This window comes from Lycium barbarum, chromosome 1, assembly GCF_019175385.1.
Source record: "Lycium barbarum isolate Lr01 chromosome 1, ASM1917538v2, whole genome shotgun sequence".
NCBI classification, from domain to species: Eukaryota; Viridiplantae; Streptophyta; class Magnoliopsida; order Solanales; family Solanaceae; genus Lycium; species Lycium barbarum.
Genome location: NC_083337.1, coordinates 21090730 through 21105461, shown reverse-complemented (window position 1 = coordinate 21105461; position 14732 = coordinate 21090730). Strand labels below are relative to the sequence as shown.

The 14732-nt window shown below is 35.0% G+C and overlaps 1 protein-coding gene across 1 annotated transcript; it reads right to left on the bottom strand.

Annotated features, from left to right (window-relative positions):
- Positions 1 to 419: 419 nt before the first annotated feature.
- LOC132633189 (peroxisomal membrane protein 11C-like) lies at positions 420 to 5618 on the bottom strand. Its single transcript, XM_060349447.1, has 8 exons — positions 5457 to 5618; positions 2360 to 2567; positions 2135 to 2209; positions 1988 to 2062; positions 1813 to 1893; positions 1626 to 1700; positions 1355 to 1528; positions 420 to 679 (listed from the first exon to the last, which is right to left on the bottom strand). Exons 2-8 carry the CDS (start codon positions 2549 to 2551, stop codon positions 644 to 646), a joined length of 708 nt encoding a protein of 235 aa, XP_060205430.1. The 5' UTR covers positions 2552 to 2567; positions 5457 to 5618; the 3' UTR covers positions 420 to 643.
- Positions 5619 to 14732: the final 9114 nt, after the last annotated feature.

Here is a 14732-nt window from a genome sequence, read left to right as displayed (position 1 = left end):
GTGCGGGCTTATAGAAAATTATGTCAAGTCTGTTTGTAATCTTGATTATACGTGTGTAAATTTCTTTTAAAAAAAATTCAGTAACCACACCCCATTAGGGGAACGTTTTTCAGTTCTGGCGCTTTGCATATAAAATTCATAATACCTAAATGAAGTATGATTCTTGAGAAAGTCACTTCTTTGAGTTGATTTCAAATGAATTCTCGAGGACCTATTGTTTGATGTCTTAAAGATTAAACAAGTTCTAGGATTAAATTCGGCTGTAAAACCATATTGAATCCCAGTTAATGAATGATGCAAATTTATGAACAAAGATAGTTAATTTGACCGACTACAAATAACTCTCTATGCTATTCGAAAAGTAGAACACACTGCTTTAACTTAACTTACACTGATTAGTATACAAATTCTCTACACTATTTACTACATGCAATTTAAATTCTCTTATTATTTAATGTTGATAACAAGATCTAAGAGACATAAAACAAATTACTTAATTAACGTTCTGTACCAAAATGAGAGATACAATAAACAAGGTGCAATTCCAACATAATGTGTGACAAACTACACTTATAACCAGTGGGCACATAATAACTACTTATTCTGCTGATCGCCGAAATTCTTGAGCAGCATCGGACCTTAATCAGGACGCTTTGGCCTTTGGCGGTGATGGAAGCAACTGCACGAGCCAAAAAAGACATCTCAGTACCAGAAGTGTGCTCCGGAGGGCTCAGCAAAGAATTATACTTCGTTCTTTCGAAAAAAATACTACTTAGAAGTTTTGGTTTAACAATCTGTGAATCAAAAGTTTCCCCCTACTCTATACCTCGTTATAGCCTTTTTAGGGATAACTACACTATACAGCCACCCACCAAAATAATAGCTGACAAATGTATATTTTTTGTATATAGAAATTAACATACTAAAAAGTATGCATATCTTATACAAAATAGTTTGTATCTTTTTGTATATTTGGCTAGTGAATGTAATTATTTTTGGCCGTCCAGTCAATGTGTAAATTTCCCTTTTTTTTTATATCGGAAAAATCCCTCGTGAGCTTGTAGCTCGACTCCAGTTGGCCTACAGATTCGAAACTCCGGGGAGTATAAGCCCTCCCGCTACCCTCCTCCCAACTTAAGTAATAGGCTTTATCCGAGGCGGGGTTCGAATGCGTTACGTGCGTCCAACTCACACATCGCGTCTTGCACCCACAACACTTGACCAAAGCTTGGTGGCACGTTTTGGTATGTTTTTTATCCTCTCGTTTTTCAAAATTTTAACTTACTTTTGCTTAAGAAACATAGGTGATGAAACGAAGATGAATGTAAAATTTATTGTAAGAACTGATATATACCTGATAACATGAAATCAGCGAGCTAACGAATCCAAAGGCTCCCGTTACACGAGGGGTGACTTTCTTGGGCGACAATTGAAGCAATCCAACAGCAACCACTATATCCAGGCCTGCCTTAATCAAGGCTAGAGATCTCTCGTTTGACTTTTGAAGCTTACTCCGATATTGCTCATCCTGCAACAAAAGATTCACCAAACATAAGTATATGGAAAACAATCTACAAGACAAAATTTTCAAGAGTAATAGTGCAAAATGCTTGAAATTGCCAAACCTTATATTTATCAGTTTTCTTTAGTTCCCTTTCCAACCTTTTCATCGATGTTGAAAGCCTTCCAAGTTCCCCAATCTGGTGAACAAAGTGCGACAAGAACAAATTGTTGGGATAAAACTGATATTTAGGAGCAATAGCAATAAATCCAATTTACCAACGAGCGACAATAACATGCTATACAACTGACCTCCACCAAGGTGGTACAAATTGAGGATCCCATATAACAAAAGAGAGAGATCCTGGCAATTAACTCTGTGCGTTCTTTGTTCTATACAAACAGAGGAAAGAATGTAAGATTATTTCCCCCTTCAGTATCTTCATAATTACTTCGGGGATTAATGATGTACAAAGTAATTCGATACCTTGTAAATGCCTGTCCTTCCAAGCCAGACGATTTGATCCAGAAACAAGTAAGTTGATAGTAATGCATTTTTTGACTGAAATCAACACGTTTGTTAGGAACTACAAGAACTAACAAGAAAACATAAGGATAAAGTCTGATCTTTTACCTTTCCCAACAAGATGAGTGGAAGTGGGGTTCCTGGGGCATTTGGGCTAATAAGAGCATGCAGATCATTGATAAACTGTAGCACAGTAGAACAAAATAAGATGTAATATGAACGTCAAAATGAGAATTCCGAATAGAAATTTTGCAACCCCTAAAAAAAGACCATATTATTGTTATAAGAAGACTTGCTCTTATCATGAACATCCATTAAATCCTCAATCCAGACCTTGAAAAGACGGAATAATTTCCTTGCTAAACTAGTTGATTTGTCAACATTTTGGGCAGTCCCAGGCTGTCCATCACTCAGGAATTTTGAACCATATTGAATAGCCCTGCATATCTTGTCCCTTGCCTCTGCTTTGTTCAAATACAATACTGCAAGTGCAAGCTCTGCTCGGGCAACATCTAAGGTACTCATTTTACTCTTAAGGATACTGCAAAATGATAAAAGCACATGACTGACATAATATGGAAACTAAAGACAGTATGTAAAGTAAGATCTGCTTGGACAAAATTTTGTGAAGCTTAACACTGTTAATATCAGTCATCAACCACCAAAGCATTTGCTTTACTGATTAGAAGAAATACTATTAGATGAGCTCCCCACGATATGTTTATGATTCCTAGTTTCCAGGCAACTCCTTGCATGTGTACTTCCATCAGTTGCATGTTTTCTTTCAAGGAGTAGATGAAGTTCGCAAGGTTTTGCAGGAGAGTGTTAGGGGAAACCAACTTGACAACTTAAATACAGGAATTCTAACCTGCATGTACTGGTGTAGATGATGATACAATAACACCAATAACTGTGACCATCACAGCAAAATATATACTCTATCCTTAGTTTATGTGACAAATAACCACACAAATGTTATGCCATGTTTAAGGCTAAGTTCCAAAAATTCTATAGCCACACAAATGTATGGCATGTTTAAGACCATAAGTTTCACAAGTCTTCATTTATTTCTTAAAGTCCGTGTCGATTCAAACTGTGTCACATAAATTGAGACGGAAGGAGTACTCAAATGACACCAATAATCGAGATCCTTTGAGAAGCATGAGACAAGAATTAAGGAAAGAAAGCTGACTGCAGGAGAAAAGGAAAAATTACAAACCCTGAAGTTTACAGATAAGTATCTTGATTCCTCATAAATTAGACCAAAAGAAGGGAACAAAAAGCACATACTATACACCAGTGGAGCTTATTATATAGTATAATGTGTGGGAGGTAGCCTACATAATAAATTCAAGATTAGCAATATCTCTGGTGGGGGAAAAGGTGAGCCAAACGGGAGTTAGCTAGGTTTCGGTACCCTGGACCTTCAACATTGCCCTTTTGCATCAAGCAGAAAATACTGTTTTGCATACTAACAATCTTGTGCATACAGTAATCAATTAAAACTATCCGTCTTAAATTATTGAAGCGGTGAAGGGAGATCTGTCTCATTTCTGCTTCTCTGTGAGCTAGCTCACTTTTCTTCTCATTTTTAATATAACCGAGAAATCTTTTAAGGCTAGTGGCACAATTACAGAACAGAAATGAAGTAGATGAGCTGGCAGCTGAGTTGGCAGATTCCGTTTAAAAAGTTGTTAGAATAGATTGAGGTAGTTAGGCAGTTAGTTAGCCACTGTGCCATTTGTTAGTTCAAGCGAGATTCTTTTGAATAAATATAACTCATCCATACCATGCTTTTTCCTGAAGCAGGGTTCGAATCCATGACATGCACCATACATCACACGTTTCGCTCTTACCACTAGACCAAAGCCCTAGTGGCAACTCACTCTTTTCCATCACAAGAATCAGTTTTTATTATCCACAACATACAATCTAATATCCCATAAGTTTGTTTGTAAGGATCAACTATGTCTTAACCAACTTCATTTATCATCTACTACTCATTCCCTCCGCCAACCCCCAAATTTCTTATGAATATGAGAAAAAGAATTAAGTGGTTTTGGAACAACAACAACAACAACAACCCAGTGTAATCCCACAAAGTGGGGTCTGGGGAGGGTAGGATATACGCAGACCTTACCTCAACCTTACACTATTTTTGGAAACTCCTCAAAAATATTTTGTTTATCGCACGGGGAGCAGATTTCTGGAGCATTTACCAGTTCCCTTACAGGTATTATGATTGTTTCTTTTACGTCGGTTATCTTTACTATTTCTACTGTCAGTTCTTTCTTTCTTCATATTTTCATCATAGCTTTTTGACTCTTGCATTTCTTTCAACCTTGTTCTATAAAACAATTTTCTTGAGCCAGGGGTCTATCGGGAACAGTGTCTCGACCCCACAAAGGTAGGGGTAGAATACACCCCACCCTCCCTAGACCCCACTTGTAGGACTACACTGGGTACGTTGTTGTTGTGTTGTCATTTTCACACCTTAAAATTGAATCTCAAATACAAAGATAGGTTGGTTTTCCTTACAACATTCTCATTTCTCTTCACTTCCCCCAGCTCACACACTTACCTACTACAATTGAGCTCATCCCAACTTTAGCATAACAATTTCAATACCAAGAGTTTTAAAAGCCAAACAATGACATGACAACAAAAGGTCAAATTTCAAAGATATGACAACCTTGACCTCAGAAGTTTAATAAATACCAACATGAACTTTAATTTCAACTAATCCAGTTGAACCCCAGAAAGGAAATGCTAGAATATTCCACTAAAAAGGACATAAAGATCCAAGCTTTAATAGACCAAATGTCCAATTTCATGTATTAGACCATCTTTACGCCCCCCCCCCCCCCCCCAAAAAAAAAAAAAAAAAAAGATTAATTTCAATTTACCAAAGTAAACACCAAAAAGTAAATCCAAGAAAATTGAACTAAAAACTATGTAAAGATTCAAACTTTTGATAGGTAAACTAAAACCCAAGAATCTAAGTAGGCGTTTGGCCATATAAACTAAATATTTTGCACTTAAATGAAGATGGAGTTGTGCTTGTTTATAATTTTAACAAAAAAATATTTATTTGTTTGAATGTGCCGAAAGTGAAAAAAGCGAAAAGAAAATGTGAAAACATGATTTTAAGTGTTTTTCAAAATACCAAATACAACTACATGGCCAAATACCGATTTTCAAATAAACTGAAATTTTGTTTTCCAGAAAAAGTGAATAATTCTAATGGCCAAACGGGTCCTAAAATTAAAAGACCATACTTGCAATAGAATTTACCCCCACAAGACAAGAATAAAAATTGCAGAAAGAGGCAATTCTTGAAGCCAAAAAAAAAAAAAAAGAGCATCTTTATACCATATGAGAGGAAAATATTAAGTAATAATATATGCAAAGAGAGGGAAAATGGGCTTACTTGGGTTTGTGCCACGACTCTTTGTGTCTGGAAAATCTCAATTTTTTTCTCTCTCATGCGAACTACAAATGTAGAGTGAGCTCTTCCTCTTGATTTTTTTATGTTTGATAAGAGGGTGAGATTGGGAGACACTTTTTGATTAGGCCATGGTTGGTCCTCTCTTTTTTGTTTCGGATAATTTTTGTTTTATTCACCGAATAAAAGAATATTTTTCCTGTTTTTGGTCAGCAAAAGAGTATATAACAAATAGTATATTCCCTTCTATACCACCTGCATGCGTTTCTAAATTGAGCTCGTCGCATAGGACTTGCCTAGTGTGATTTACCTCTCCTATGTGATTTGCTGGCAATTACGTTAGAGCAAAATTTATCCACAGCTCATCCAAAGGGTAGTCGCATCATAGGGATCTAGTAGCTCAGTTGGTCGGCTATCTAAACTTTCACCTTATTGGTAAGAGTTCGAATACCACGTTATAATCTCCTTCTCTACTCCCCTATGTTAAATAAAAAAAAATGGGGGTAGTCGCACCAGTCCTCTACTTGACCTTGCCCAAGCAACTTAAAATTATAAGAGCAACTAGTAATTATTTTCCTTTGCTTCTTGAGTGAGAAACAATTGCCTTCTTTAACCCAAGTCCAACGATAACTTTCAATTTCTTCTTCGATTAGAGCTCCAATCTCGGTGTAGTTGTTTCAACAGATATTATGGAACTTATTTTATTTCTTTTGTTGGGTCACGAACTTGGAGTTGCATGGAAAAGAACATTTTGGAATCCAATTTGTATATTTCGGAGTAAATATCTCAAAAGATCACTCAACTATGAATTATTATGTAGAAATGTTGGAATAGTTAGTGTTGATGGGAGTATATGAGAGAATGAATTTTGAAGAGAAACGAAAGTTACTCTTTTAAGTAAAAAAGTCATTTTTCCAAAGAAAAGAAAGTCTTTTTTTCCAAAAAAAAAAAAAAGTCACTCTAAAAGATGTGTCTATTACGAAAATGTCTCTTTGAATAGATGTGCCTGCTATAAACAGACTCCTAAGTTATTATAAATACCTGATACTGCTTCAAAACGAAGTACGTACAATTACATACTTTCTCCTCTTCTCTCTATTGCTTTCTACAACTTAAAACAATAAAATGTTCTCGTGGGAAATTCAAGTTAATTACTGAAATTTGAATTGGAGGAATTCTGCCACCATCGATGTAGCAACGAAGTGGAGGCTTAAATTCCTCAAGGACAGAGATTACTCTATAAATTCCTCAAGCACAGAGATTACTCTATCAAAGCAGGATTATTTCTTCCCACTTCTGAAACCTATTTTTCTAATAGCAAAGTCATTCAATTTTTTTTAATCAATAAAATCACTCAACTTACGACTTTTCTCTTATAAAATCACTCAGCCAAATTTATCATAAAAATATGATATGGCAAAATAAACTTATTTTAACCCGCAAAACTTCAACTGCCCTGCCCTGCCCGCATAAACCTGCGTCAAACCCGCCTTGCTTCAATTTTCAGTTTATGCATTTTGTGCGACAGTCATAGGAGAGGTTTTTTTTTTTTTTTTTTTTGGCTGAAAAATGACCATTATCTAGTGGTTACTTTGGCTAGATGAAAATTAAAAATGGTTTCACTGGTATCTCGAATTTAATTCAGAAAGACAGAATTAGTAAACCTAGTTTCTAAATAAATACAACTCATTTATTTATAAGGTACTCCATATATAAATATATTGATATAATATAAGTAAATGAGTAATAATGTGCAGTTTCTCTTTTCAATTTCTTGAAGTGATTTATAGAATTTCACAACATATATGCTGCTAGCTAGTTGTAATGTGATGGTAGATTTCTTATGAATTTGGATTTCATACCCAAATTTAAATTTCTTCATTTGCGAACTGAGAAAAAAAGAAGGAAAATGGAGGAGTGAAGTGAAAAATTTCGCACTTAAACTAGATCACTGTTAAAGAACAAAAGTAGTAGAACCAGGAAAACGAAAGAGATTCTCCAATCCTCAACTGCACACCCCCCCCCCCCCCCAAACCCCGCGCCTGATCTCTAAAAAAATTAAAAGTGACCCGCTGCACCCACCGCCCCGTTGCCATCCTTAGGTATAAGATATGAATCTTCTTTAATTTTTATTTTATTTGTGGGATCCATGTCCACATGGCGTGAAAAAATAATTTATTTTGTCATGTCATACATTTTTTATAATAAATTTGGCGGAGTGATTTTATAAAAGAAATATCCTAAATTGAGTGGATTAATTGATACAAAATAAAATTAAATGACTTTGCTATACATAATCCCTCATAGTTGAGTGACATTAAAGTGCCATTTCATAGTGGGTTTGAAGATGGATGTTAAAATATAGTGATTGTGCTTTGATTTTTGGTGGTAGGGCAGGGAATTTGGTGGTGGTGGGTGATGGTGGTTATGATTTTTTATGGTGGAAACATTGGATTTTAGTGATCATGTGGTGATTTGTTAAGGACCTGTTCTTGTATATGTTGGAACAAATGTTTCAATTAATTTTGAAATATACATTTGATAAGAGTTTTTGTTTTCAAATTGAATGAATGTGACTTCATAAGTTTCATTTCATTAAGTTTATATGTTTTAGGTTCTTTTAGAATAAACACTTTTCTTAAAAAATTCATGAACCTATTAGTAAATTTTATTTAATTAAAACTTTTATCTTATGTATTCTTTTATCCTATAAATAGTGCTTTTTTTATTTGAAAAATGCAAGCAATCCAAAAACACTTTCCCTTGAAAATATTTGAGAGATATTGATCATAAGGTGAAATCACAGATGCAATAATAGAAGAGCAACGTTCTTGAATGCTACTTGTTGTGTGGCTTAGTTGAATCCCGAAGATAGAGTTGTCATGTATCGTTTGCTCGTGGGAGAGACTCGAACTATCTTCAAGAAACGTCTTGACGTGCCTCTAAGCCAAGCAAGTCCAATTTTGAGTTTCTAATATCATTATCATATGTATTCTAACAATATGATGTCAATTCAGTTCGAGCAGTTCGAAAATATTATTATCCTTGTTCTAACAATTTGAAGATAGTAGTCTCGATGTTTTGAACAACAAATCCCGACATTAGAGTGGATATTGATTTTGAGGATTCAATTGATATGTGGACTACAATGGGATAAAACTTGTCACATATCAAGTGACATGAAATGCTTTAAAAAAAAATATATGAAATAGTGGAGGATATGATAGAGTTAATGTGTATCACTGGAGAAATTCTATCATGTGGAAAAGTGAAAAGAAAAAAAAAAGTCAAGACGTATATTATGGCTTGAAATGTTGAAGGAGTAAGGTCCATCAAATGCATTTATGTTTTCCATAGATGAATCTTGAAGATTCTTAGAGGTCTTGTTGCTCTATTGATGGGGAATTACCAAACGTAGCATGACAATTGGTAATGGATAAAAGCCAAATACTTGTGATCAAGTGGTGCATAAATCGGTCTTAAAATCTCAAAGTCTTTTGCTGACGTTGAATTTGGAGATGACCAATTAAACAACATCAAAGTCATAATCAAAAGAAAAGTTGTCAATGAAAATCGGGTTCAATCTTCTAAGCTCTATTCTCTATTTATTCTCTCCTATTGTGTTTTTTTTAATTTTTGTGAAATCTAATGCTAGGTAGATGACCATTTTGTGATAATCTTCAATGGTGCACATGATTAGAGATAACATATGATTTCTTTGAAGGAAAAAAATGCAAATTGGTTTGCATATAGATATATGTTGCATGCATAGCATTACAAAATGTGGAATTTTCACGGCCTTGAAAGGATATTAAGCATATTATTTTAAAAGATAATATATACGCTTGAAAGCTTAAATATTATTTTGAGATTGTGAAAAAATGAAATACTTTTCCTTATATTGTGGAGCTTATTGGCTTGAGGCATGAAAGTCTATGTCACGTGAATTTTAGATCTATTTGACTCTCGGTAAATAATGGACTAATTATTGTTTGTGCAAAAAAATATGTTGCTAAGTGTCTTACTTGTACTAAGTGCAACATATCAAAGAAATCTTTTCAAAATAGTTGAAAGGAAATTCACACTTTTAAGTTTAATCCACACATATATTCATGAGATGAATTGTTTGTCACAAGATGAAAAGAGATATTTTATAATTTTCATTGATGATTAGTCACGATGAACTTTCAAGCTTGTTAGTAGACATGAAACGTGTTTTTTGAAAGCATCATATTTATACTTGAAAGTTGGTGTACATATATGTTGTGTACATAAATCATGAAAAATATACTTTCGACATTGTTTAGTGATATAAATATATTATTTCGACATTGTTTAGTGATATAAATATATTATTTCTAAATATTCTATCAATATTTGAAAGTTAGAAGATCATTTTGAGAATAAGGAGAAATGATATTATATTGATTATGTTATAAGTTGAAGGTTCATCATGAATTAATATGAAGATGTCTTCTTTCGAGGAGTTAATATATAAATATTTGGTGCATTTATACTTGGGGACAATATGATCTTTTAAGTTCCGAACTATGAAACTTTTAAAATATTGAAAGTATGAAGCATTTTACTGGATTTCAAAAGCCAACAGTAGACTGGATTGTCTAATACAATTGATGAACTTAATGACATAAACTTTGTTATGTCAGCCCCACTTAATCTTTAGTGGGTACATTGAACTTGTTACACCTCGAAAATTTTTCCGTGAACGTACAATGAATAGACCAACGAAGAGTATGAGTGTACGATGTTTTACTAAGAAGGGGATGACTACTTATGAGTTTTGAAAATGCGAAAGTTGCAGATTTGCACTTCGGCCCAGTTGGTCGTAAAATAGAATACGACCCGTAAAGTGGTTTACGGACCGTAAACTGCTATCGTCTTTCAACATTCCAAAACTTCAACTTTCTGTCAAATGTCTACATGGTTAAATACGACTCAGAATACGGACTGTAAATCAAAATACGGCCCGTAAACTGTGACCGTAAACCACCATGACTCCAGCAAACCTTTCTGGTTCTGTTATGCTTAAATACGGTCATGAAGGACGGACCGTAAACCAGAATACGACCCGTAAACTGGCTTTACGACCACTGTGCACTTCGACTACTGTTCATAGAAATCAGATTTTAAGTTAAGTATAAGGGACCCTTTTTTCATTCCATTCATTTCATTTTCACTCCACACTTCAAGAAACATGTAGAATACTCTCTAATATTCATCCACAAGAGAAGCAAAGGAAAATCAAGATCCACAACACCAAATCCGTGAAATCAAGAGTGTGAAACTCATCAAAGTTCATCTACACCAAGAAATTGCAAAGGAAGTGAAGTAGGGTTTTTGGTATAGAAGAGTATTTCTACTCAAGGCTTGTTCCTACCACATCTAAGGTAAGTTTTATGACTTTCTCATGATGATTGAAGTATTTATACGTTGAAACACTTGGATTCTAGAAGAGTGTAGTAAATGGGTCATAAAATGTGAATAGTGTCATAGTTGAATGATAGTTGGATTAAATTATGAATATTGATGAGTTGGGAGTATAAATATGTTATAAATGACATGTAGACCATAAAATAGGCGTGATGTATGAGAAAATGTGATGATGAGCTAAAACCCATAAATGTGGAGAAATTGGAGAAAAATGGTGGAATGTGGTAAATGTAGATAAATGACGATTGTTGATGCGATATTGTGAGTGGTGTTATGAATGTTTGGTAGTTGAAATGAAACATGGGAAAAGTAGTAGAAACAAAGCAAATGCTGCCCAATTTTCCCTAGAAAATAGTCACGTGTTCTTATAGTCGATTAACTGACGTTGATGCGAATTCTCTTGAAGGTAAAGACGCGAATATTGAAGAGGAGCGATCAAGCGGTAGAATAGCTAAAGGAAAAGGTATGTAAGGCTAGTCCTTTCTTTCCAAGGCATGAATCCTATGATATGATATTATTTCCCCTACATTTCCATGGCTTCCTTATATTCCAGAACCAAGAGCCTATGTTCATGGATAGCCACGTGAGATAAGGATAAGAGACATGTTACGAGCACGATAACAGAGATGATAAGCTTAAGACTAAAGATTCTAGAGTTCATGGTATAATGTTTAAACAAAGCTAAAGACATTAACTACGATCTATTGGTAATGCTTGATGTATACACTCACCTTATATACTAATTCCTTCAAGGTGAGGCGGAATACCTATGAATGCTCCATAATATAATCAGGGGTTCTCGACCTTACGTCACCCCGACATTGTTATAGATTGTTCATAAGCCTCAATGCATGTCCTATGACCAATGTTTCGAGAAACTACGAGTCTATGTTCATAAAGGATTTCATGTGAGATAAAGGTAAGAGATACGCTATAGAAATGATAATGGAAACGATGAGCTTAAGCCCAAAGATTATAAAGACTATCATGCGATACTTATACGAAATTTGTGCTACGAATACGATGTGATTTTCATAGATTGTCTTTAAATTTAAATGTGTGCATTAATGAAAGGTTACGATAAGCTTATAAGATGTATGTGATGGCAATGATAATGATGAGATATATTGATCCTTGTATGATGCATGTGATATGGTCGAGCCACTACGTGGCCGAATATGGAAGATATGTATGTGATATTGTCGAGCCACTACGTGGCCGAATACGGATACTGTCGAGCCACCATGTGGCCGAATACGGATATTGTCGAGCCTTACGTGGCCGAATACGGATAATGTTTTATGTGTATGAGAAGCTACGGCACTACGATGATGAATTATATGACATGATGATGCATACGCTATGATGGTTCATGTACGACGATTATGTATATGTGATATATGTATGAAATGTATTCACCCTTAAAGGTCGCGCAGGTTTTGCCTTCACCTCATGACTTATGATTTCTCTATTATGTTGTTTAATTCATGCCTTACATACTCAGTACAATATTTGTACTGACGTTCGTTTTCTTTGGACGCTGTGTTCATGCCCACAGGTAGACAGGGAGACAACGCAGACCTTTAGGAGCTATCAGTAGATTTGCAGAAGCACTCCATTATTCCAGAGGTGCTAATCGGGTTTATACTTTTGTGTATATATATATATGTATAAGTATTTTGGGCACGACGGGGTCTTGTCCCGTCCATATGTCTAGTACTCTAGTAGAGGCTCGTAGATACGTATGTGTGAGTTATATGGTCTCACAAGGTCACTACTGTATATATGTAGATATGCGTACATTATCTTTTGATAGCCAAAGGGCTTATGTATATAAAAGTATTTATGTTCTTTAATGAAAATGATTTTCTTATGATTATGAGATTATGAACGAAAGAGGAGGCTTAGTAAGTATGATGAGTAGTAGAACGAGCGGTGCTCGGTGGTCAGCCCCGGGTACCCGTCGCGGCCCCTAGCTGGGTCGTGACAGAACTGGTCCGGAATTGATGACGACTAGTTGATGGAATAAGAATTTATAGCTATACCTTCTACTTGAAAAGAAATTGATTGGCTTAGAAGTATTATGCTAGATATTCCTTTATGGAGTAAGTCAGTCCATCTTTTGTGATTATAAATTGTGATAATAAAGCTGCTATATTTCAGGCTTCAAGTGATTGTTACCATAGCAAGTCGAGGCAAGTTCGTCTCTAACACAATCTCGTTAGAAAATTATTGGAGGATTTTTGCTCCCAAACGTACACGTAAGCACACGTGGTCTTACAAGTAATATAGTGATTTTAGAAATCTGATGTCGAACCCACAAGCACTTATGATTAACCGTTAACTAAATTAAACGATCTGAATTATCGATACAAGAGATGAAATCCGTAGGTTGTGATTGTAAACTAATTAAAATAAAACAACTAATGAACTTTAACCAAGAAAGAACGGGGTTTTATATTATCAATGAGATGATATCGATCTAGGGCTATGGGCTATCTAACAATCACAATGTATTCTTCAATTGATTCAACATATTAATTTATCTAGTTTACTGATTGACAGGGTTGATATTACGACTACGAATCTCTCGAGTCCTCTAGCCGCCTATTTGTATTACTTTCACGCCTATATCTCTATGGTCATGAACCTTAACACAAATGCATTTATATTTCCTGTATATCAACCAAGCAGGGCGAACTAGGTATATCTCTATCCTAGACGCAAATTCGCTCCCCGATGCCCGGGGTTGAGATCCTGCTCTATTTAACCCTAGTTCTATCTTAGCATTCCTCTCTCGAGTTCAATCTAAGAATCAAAGATAGTATTCGATTGGTGATTAAGCAACCAAATAATTAAGCTCAGGATTAAATAAATAAACCAATAAGATAAAATAATTTATTGAAATCAATATTCAAATAACAACGTTCATGAAAGAACCATAACCCTAGAATGAGAAGTTTAGCTTCACATAGACATGGAGAAAATACAACAAATCATCCAAAGAAAATATAAAAAACTAGTAGTGTGGAGAAGAAAAGGTAGAACCCAATAAACTCCGGCCTCCACGGCGGCTTCTAGCCCTCTCTCGGTCCAAAGTTCTGAATTAAGGGTTTTAAGTTTTCCAAAGTAGTGTAAAAATTGTGGCTTATAGCATATTTATAAGTGTAGAAAAAAATCTAAATAAAATAACTGAGTCCAAAACGAAATAGGAAAAATTTGAGGTCTGACCAATTGGTGGGCTCGCTCGGCGCAGTGCAATGCGAGTGATATTTTCGATGTATCCTTCGCTCAGCGAGCAGCTATGGTATCAGGTACGTCACTTTACTCTTTCCTTTATTTTAATGCTGCCAGGTCTGCCTAACTTTTTTCATTTTTTGTGCAGTGCCTCTCATGTCTTCAACGTACCAACTTGATCACTTCACAAATTTCTATTTTCTTCATTTCATCCACTTTACTTTGCATGATTTCAATCATTAGCTTCACAATTGTTCCAATCATTTGCCACGTGTTATTCAATTTCGCTCCTATCTCTTTATCTTTGTAACACCGTAGTCCATGTAAAATACCTAAATTCAATAATAAAGCATAAATTAATCCCATATTGAATAGTCAATAGATGTTAGGTGTACCGCGTATTTAATGAATTTAACTCTAAACTAAGATATAAATATGGGTAAAAGATGGCGGAAAAACGGATAAATATGCCTAACATCACCACCCCACACTTAAACCTTTGTTCGTCCCCGAACAAACACTATACACACCCGATTCTACCAAGTTGAACATGTCTGCACCAGAGTAAGGTCA

What these genes read in the sequence shown, in the direction of transcription:
- LOC132633189 (XM_060349447.1), bottom strand. Translation starts at nt 2,551, where the DNA reads ATGAGTACCTTAGATGTTGCCCGAGCAGAGCTTGCACTTGCAGTATTG. An exon ending in GAAGGACAGGCATTTACAAG is followed by an intron (nt 1,894 to 1,987) that starts GTATCGAATTAC and finishes CTGTTTGTATAG; the next exon opens with AACAAAGAACGCACAGAGTT. An exon ending in TTTGTACCACCTTGGTGGAG is followed by an intron (nt 1,701 to 1,812) that starts GTCAGTTGTATA and finishes TTTGTTCACCAG; the next exon opens with ATTGGGGAACTTGGAAGGCT.